This window comes from Sinocyclocheilus rhinocerous, unplaced genomic scaffold (assembly GCF_001515625.1).
Source record: "Sinocyclocheilus rhinocerous isolate Xijiao unplaced genomic scaffold, SAMN03320098_v1.1 scaffold1343, whole genome shotgun sequence".
In the NCBI taxonomy this organism is placed as follows: Eukaryota; Metazoa; Chordata; class Actinopteri; order Cypriniformes; family Cyprinidae; genus Sinocyclocheilus; species Sinocyclocheilus rhinocerous.
In genome coordinates this window covers 119,163-127,382 of record NW_015641034.1, presented here as the reverse complement: position 1 = coordinate 127,382, position 8,220 = coordinate 119,163, and the positions used below count along the sequence as shown (strand labels likewise).

General features: G+C 34.7%; 1 protein-coding gene across 1 annotated transcript in view; it reads right to left on the bottom strand.

The window, feature by feature from the left end:
* The window catches only part of LOC107754231 (NEDD8 ultimate buster 1-like), a 12,525-nt gene that overhangs the window by 3,876 nt on the left and 429 nt on the right, over positions 1–8,220 (bottom strand). The window contains exons 2-11 of the mRNA XM_016570601.1: positions 7,175–7,339; positions 7,039–7,103; positions 6,184–6,248; positions 5,943–6,110; positions 4,465–4,553; positions 3,402–3,508; positions 1,549–1,735; positions 1,350–1,457; positions 284–436; positions 52–198 (exon numbers count right to left, since the gene is read on the bottom strand). Coding sequence (XP_016426087.1) covers positions 52–198; positions 284–436; positions 1,350–1,457; positions 1,549–1,735; positions 3,402–3,508; positions 4,465–4,553; positions 5,943–6,110; positions 6,184–6,248; positions 7,039–7,103; positions 7,175–7,339 — 1,254 coding nt within the window. The remainder of the gene's footprint in view (positions 1–51; positions 199–283; positions 437–1,349; positions 1,458–1,548; positions 1,736–3,401; positions 3,509–4,464; positions 4,554–5,942; positions 6,111–6,183; positions 6,249–7,038; positions 7,104–7,174; positions 7,340–8,220) is intronic.

The window sequence follows — 8,220 nt, the reverse complement described above, 5'->3', positions numbered from 1 at the left end:
TGTGTGTGAGTGTGTGAGTGAGTGAGTGAGTGTGTGTGTGTGTGTTGGGACCGTGTAGGCCTTGTCCACGTCTCCTCTGGTCTGATGGAGGGCTCTGGCGGCATCTCTCTTACTGAAGCCCAGCTCCACCAGTGTGTTGATGTCCTGCAGACGGCATCTCCTTTTCTCCCGCTCTCGCTCCTTCAGCTCCTTCTTCTCCTGATGAGAGATCAGCTCATGTTTAACTGTGAGCTCACGTGAGTAAAGGCTGTGGTGATTTATTAACACGTTTGTGCTGCAGCACCTTCTTCCTCTGCGAGATGAGCCGCTCCGCTGCCTCCACGTCTCCTCGACAGGCTCTCAGACCCAGACGCGCCTCCTGCTCCGAGAAACCCAGAGTCATCAGCTGGAGCATCTTCTCAGGGTCCAGACACAGCTGACCGAGCAGCTCCTCCACCTGACCAACACACACACAATCACACACACGAGTCACATTCTACAAGAATCAAACGAATCATATTCAAGAAGAATCAAACGACTCATATTCTAGAAGAACCAAACGAGTCATATTCTAGAAGAATCAAAAGTTGTATTATATAAATATCAAAAGAATCATATTGTATGAGATTCAAAGTGTCATATTCTAAAAATGCATACTAAAAATTACATAAGCATCAAATGAGACATATTCTATAAAAATAAAACATTCATTGAATTTTATAATTTTTTTATTCATTGGATTTTTAATGTATTTATTCAGTTATTTAAAAAGGCTTTTTAAATTAAAATTATGTTATAAAATGTTTTATGAAAAATATATATTTTATTATATATTTTATATATTTTTTTTAGTTATGGGATTTTTAAAATTATTTATTTTTTATAGCTATTATTTATTTTTTTAAATTTTTTATAGCTATTATTTATTTATTGGATTTTTTTAAATGTAGTTTGTGTCTATTTTTTAGCTACTGGATCTCTAAAAAAATATTTATGTATTTTTTATTTAATTTTTTTTTATTTATTCGATTTTCAAAATTATTCGCATTAATATGAACATACACGTGAAGTGGGTTTGATTTTTCTGAACAAATGTGTTGAGTGAATGATTCAAAGATTCACTCCGAATTCTCAAACGAACTTTAACTGGTTTCCATCTACTGGTGTAACGATGTAACTTTCAGAAAGATTCAATGAATGAATCAGTGAACGATTCTGAACGAGTCTTTTCACTGAACAGAACCAAAAGATTCAGATCACTGGGATGAATCACAATCTGCAGTACCAGCAATTAATGCTCTTTTGTAGTTTGGTCATCAGGGTAAAAAGACAATAATGGAAACACAATAATTAAAAATGTCAGGATTTACGTTTCTGAGCTTGTTGAACGCTTGGTTCTTCTTGCCATCATGGTAGGCCAGCAGACTCTGGAGCAGATAGAGCCTCAGAAACAGCACGTCCTCTCCTCCGGTGTGACCCTGAGAGCCAGAAACACATGACATACACTGTAAACACACGTGTGTGTGTGTGTGTGTGATGTGAAGCTCAGCGTTCAGATGCTCGTCAAACCTTGATCTGCTGCAGCCGGCTCTGCTGCTCTCCGTAGCATCTCTTGAAGCACTCCTCGGCTCGTTCCAGACGCTGTCTGGCGTCGTTCAGACAGTCGAGCTGCTGCAGAGCCTGAAAACACCAAACCACATCCAGCTGCAGCACGGCGTAGTTATCCACCGTCTTCAGCAGCGCCGAGTTACACTTACTGCACAACACACACATAACAACAGGAGAAGAACACAGTCTGATGATTACAGCACAGCGCTGGATCAACACTCCTCAAGTCTACAACGAGTCGATCGAATCACATTCTATAAGAAGCAATCAAGTCATATAAAAAAAAAAATTGAATGCTTTGTATTCTATTAGATTTAACTGAGTCATATTCTACAAGTATCAAATAAGTCATATTATAAGAATCAAAGCAGCGGTATTGTATAAGATATAAATTCTTTAAAAAAAATCTAATATGTCATATTCTATAAGAATCAGACCAGCTGCATTCTATAAGAATAAAATGAGTCATATTCCATAAGAATCAAATGAGTCATAATCTAAGAATAAAAAGAGTTATATTCTACAAGAATCAAAGGCGTAGTATTCTATAAGAATCAAATGAGTCATATTCTAAGAATCAAACAATTTGTATTCTAAAAGAATCAAACATGCCATATTCTACGAGAATCAAAAGTGTCACATTCCGTAAGATTTAAATGAGTCGTATTCCATAAGAATCAAATGAGTCATATTCTAAGAATCAAACAAGCTGTATTCTAAAAGAATCAAACACGACACATTCTACAAAAATCAAAGGTGTTACATTCTATAAGAATCAAAGTCATTGTATTCTATAGAATCAAATGAGTCATAATCTAAGAATCAAAAGAGTTGTATTCTACAAGAATCAAAGGCGTCGTTCGTATTCTATAAGAATCAAATGAGTCATATTTTAAGAATCAAACAATTTGCATTCTAAAAGAATCAAAAATGCCATATTCTACAAAAATCAAAGGTGTCACATTCTTTAAGATTTAAATAAATTGCATTCTACAAGAATCAAATGAGTCATAATCTAATAATCAAAAGAGTTGTATTCTACAAGAATCGAAGGCGTCGTATTCTATAGGAATCAAATGAGTCATATTTTAAGAATCAAACCATTTGTATTCTAAAAGAATCAAAGGAGTCACATTTTATAAGATTTAAATGAGTCATATTCCATTAGAATCAACTGAGTCATATTCTAAGAATCAAAAGAGTTGTATTCTACAACAATCAAAAGCGTCGTATTCTATAAGAATCGAAGGCATTTTATTCTACAAGACGTAATTGAGTCATATTCAATAAGAGTCAAATGATTCATATTCTCTGAATCAAATGCGTTATATACTTCAAGATTCGAAGGCGTTGTATTCTACAAGATTTAAATGAGCCATACTCTATAAGAATCAAATGAGTCATATTCTATAAGAATCAAATGAGTCATATTCTATAAGAATACAACATCAGCTATAGAATCATTATTCAGCTCAATTTGGTTCAATGTTGATTCAATTCAGTTCAATAACAGTGTCAATGTTGCAAAGTTCAGTATTGAAACAGATCTGAATCAGCTATAACACAGCTCTATAGAAGACAGCACTGATGTCACTGTAATCTTTGCATACTGAACTGTTATTGCACTTTTTGTCCATGCATTTATTTTCATACTGATTGTATTATGATCGTCTTTTTGCATATATACAGCTGTTTATAAGCTGCCACGACGGTGTTTTGTTCTGTTGACAATGGAGTGAAACTGAGCTTGACTTGAGTGAATTCTGAGGTTTGATTGGTTCTCATGCTGTCAGTGATGTTTGATAAAGTCGTACTTGAACTGTTCGTCGGCCTGCAGCAGGTGACACAGAGCGGCGCTGTGGTTCCTCTTCTTCAACAGAGCTCGACCTTTCTCATGGAAACCCATCGCCAGGATCAGAGCCTGACAAGAGGTCAAGACGAGAGAACACAAGACATCAACACACACTAATCATCTCCTCATTGGAGAAATCTTCAGGATGTGAAGTGATCACCTTCCTCTCGCTGTCAGGGATCTGCAGCGGATTTCCTTTCTGATCCGCGATCTCTAAGAACGGGGTGGAGACTGGATCTTCACTCCCGTCTGATGGATACAGAAATGGAAATGATACAATGATTTATTTTCAAAAGCATGATTGCCAATCTTCAGAAGTTGTTTTTTTAGCCAGTTATAGCAACTAAAACTGAAGCAATACAATTACAAATGTTACATTCAATAAGAATCAAAGACGTTGTATTCTATAGAATTAAATGAGTCATATTCTAAGAATCAAACTAGTTGTATTCTATAAGAATCAAATGAGTCATATGTTAAGAATCAAACAATTTGTGTTCTAAAAGAATCAAAAGTGCCATATTCTACAAGAATCAAAAGTGTCACATTCTATAAGATTTAAATGAGTCGCATTCTACAAGAATCAAATGAGTCATATTTTAAGAATCAAACAATTTGTATTCTAAAAGAATCAAAGGTGTCACATTCTATAAGATTCAAATGAGTCATATTCTATAAGAATCAAATGAGTCATATTCCATTAAAATCAACAAGATAACAGTAAGAATCAAAAGAGTTGTATTCTATATGAAATCGAAGGCATGATTGCCAATCTTCATAAGTAGTTTTTTTAGTGAGTTATAGCAACTAAAACGGAAACAATACAATTAAAAATACAGTTAATAACATAGTTAATAAAATAAGTAAAATAATATAAAATAAAATAAATTTAAATATAATAAATAAAATAATAAAACAAACATTTTCCTTAATTGCAAACTGAAATAAAATTAATAAAGTTAATTTAGTTTAACTTGATGTACTAAAATAACTGAAACTTAAACTTCAGGATGTGAAGTGATCACCTTCCTCTCGCTGTCAGGGATCTGCAGCGGATTTCCTTTCTGATCCGCGATCTCTAAGAACGGGGTGGAGACTGGATCTTCACTCCCGTCTGATGGATACAGAAATGGAAATGATACAATGATTTATTTTCAAAAGCATGATTGCCAATCTTCAGAAGTTGTTTTTTTAGCCAGTTATAGCAACTAAAACTGAAGCAATACAATTACAAATGTTACATTCAATAAGAATCAAAGACGTTGTATTCTATAGAATTAAATGAGTCATATTCTAAGAATCAAACTAGTTGTATTCTATAAGAATCAAATGAGTCATATGTTAAGAATCAAACAATTTGTGTTCTAAAAGAATCAAAAGTGCCATATTCTACAAGAATCAAAAGTGTCACATTCTATAAGATTTAAATGAGTCGCATTCTACAAGAATCAAATGAGTCATATTTTAAGAATCAAACAATTTGTATTCTAAAAGAATCAAAGGTGTCACATTCTATAAGATTCAAATGAGTCATATTCTATAAGAATCAAATGAGTCATATTTTAAGAATCAAACAATCTGTATTCTAAAAGAATCAAAGGTGTCACATTCTATAAGATTCAAATGAGTCATATTCTACTGTGTATATTTATTATGTATATATAAATACACAAACATACATGTATATATTTTATAAATATTGACATGTATATATATATATTTATATTCAAATATAATTTATATTATATATAAATATTTATATTTTATATATAAACAAAACATTTTTCTTAAACATATACATGTATGTTTGTGTATTTATATATACGTGATAAATCTATCAAACAATCCATATTCTACAAGAATCAAAGGTGTCGCATTCTATAAGATTTAAATGAGTCGTATTCTATAAGATTCAAATGAGTCATATTCTATAAGAATCAAATGAGTCATATTCCATTAAAATCAACAAGATAACAATAAGAATCAAAAGAGTTGTATTCTATATGAAATCGAAGGCATGATTGCCAATCTTCATAAGTAGTTTTTTTAGTGAGTTATAGCAACTAAAACGGAAACAATACAATTAAAAATACAGTTAATAACATAGTTAATAAAATAAGTAAAATAATATAAAATAAAATAAATTTAAATATAATAAATAAAATAATAAAACAAAATATACATGTATGTTTGTGTATTTATATATACGTGATAAATCTACACAGTACACACACATATATTTTGTAAACAAAAACTTATTTTGGATGCAATTAATCGCGATTAATTGATGTGACAGCACTAATATATATATATGTGTGTGTGTATGTTCAAACTGTCAATCTTTATATGATACAAATATGTTCTATAAACTGTATATATATATATATATACATAGGAATTTAATAATATGAATAAGGTATAAGAGACGGTGTTATATTGTGTTTGTCGGTGTGTGTTTTTCTACGTTGTGTGTATTTAATCTGTAATGCTGAATGAAATGCACCTCTCTCTGACAGGATCTGGAAACCCTTCTGCGTTCTCTGCACTCCTTCATCCTGCCTGCGCTTCTTCTCCTCCTCCTCCAGCATCTCGCTCTTCTCCTGCTGCGAGGACACCTTCAGCACCATCATCTTACTGTTGTTCTTCACGTTCTGTTCATCGAGCCTCCTCCCTTCAACCAACACGCCTCGCGTTACAACATGCAGTGATTCAGTCATCTATCAATAAAGCTACCAGCCGCTTACCTAGAGCCAGCTTCTTCCCAGACAAAATCAGATTGAAGTGTGTGAAGCCGTACTCCTCACTGATCCTTCAAAGCAGAAAGAGTTTCCAATCAAACACAGAGGATGAGCCGTAAACGCAGGACATGAGTCGATTACATCAGACATGACAAAGAATTTAAAAAATTTAAAATGTAACTGAAACTTTTTATCTCCGGACTTTGTTTCTTCCAACTCTGAGATAAAAAGTCAAAATTGCGAAACATACATTTTCGCAATTTCTCACAAATCTCACTTTATATCTCATAATTCTGTTTTTTTTTTCTTGAATAAATAAAAAAAGGTATTTGAGACTTTATGTCTCACAATTCGGACTTTATTTCTCGCAATTCTGAGAAAAAAGTCAGAATTTTGAAATATAAACTTTTTTTTTTCATGAATTTTTTTTTCATGAAATTTCAAGTTAACATCTCACGATTCTGAGTTTAAATCTTGCCACGAATTGTTTATAGTTTTCGTCACGGAATAAAAAATAAAAGGTAATTGCAATTTTTTATCTTAGAGTTTTTTTTCCTAGCAATTGTTTATATCTCACAATTTTGTTTTGTTTTGTTTTTTCACCAGAGAATAAAAATAAAAAGGTAATAATGTTTTTATCTCACAATTCCTATTTCTTTTCCTCAGAATGAAAACGTTTCTTCTCAGATTCGCACATTTATATCTCACAATTCTGACTTTTTCCCTCAAAATCATGAGTTTATTTCATCTTGATATTCTGACATTTTCTCAAAATTGCAAGAAACAAAGTCAGAATTGTGAGATAATAAATTCTTTTATTTTTCTATTCCGGGCTTCTATAGGAATGAGCTTCACACTTACTGTTTCTTCAGCTCTTGCGCGGTGATGTCCAGCTTGGTTTTTAAATGAACTCTGCTTCTGTTATTCTTAAAGAAACGACAACAAATCATGAGTTCCATGATCACACGACAGTGAATGAATCTGAGGGCATGGGTACCTCTGCTGTTCTGGGCAGGTGGAGCTCCAGCGAGGCCACTGCTGTCTCTTTAAACTGCTTGTTCCCTTCATCTTTCCTGCTGGTGTCTGCTCTGATGCTCTCCAGAGTGAAGATCACCTCCTCCAGAGAGAACTCAGTGGCTGACACGTATTTCTGAGCCAGCTCCTGCACACATGAAGTCAGATAAGACTGTTAAGAGCGCACACACTCACTCACTCACACACACACACACACTCACACACGCGCACGCACGCACACGCTCACACTCACACGCGCGCGCACGCACACGCTCACACTCACTCACACACACACACACACTCTCACACACACTCTCACACACACTCTCACACACACTCTCACACACACTCTCACACACACTCTCACACACACTCTCACACACACTCTCACACACACTCTCACACACACTCTCACACACACTCTCACACACACTCTCACACACACTCTCACACACACTCTCACACACACTCTCACACACACTCTCACACACACTCTCACACACACTCTCACACACACTCTCACACACACTCTCACACACACTCTCACACACACTCTCACACACACTCTCACACACACTCTCACACACACTCTCACACACACTCTCACACACACTCTCACACACACTCTCACACACACTCTCACACACACTCTCACACACACTCTCACACACACTCTCACACACACTCTCACACACACTCTCACACACACTCTCACACACACACACATGTCTGGTCAGCTATCCTTGTGGGGACTCTCCATAGGCGTAATGGTTTTTCTACTGTACAGACCGTATATTCTATTGTCCTACACCAACCCTACCCCTAAACCTACCCCTCACAGGAAACTTTGTGCATTTTTAGATTTTCAATTTTAGATTTTCAATTTTTTTCTTAATTCTGTGTGATTTATTAGCTCGTTTACCCGTGGGGACCTCAATTTAGGTCCCCACCATGACACAAGTCCCCATGAGTCTGTGTGTAGTCAAGTTTAAGTCCCCACCAGGATATATAAACCAGTACACACACACA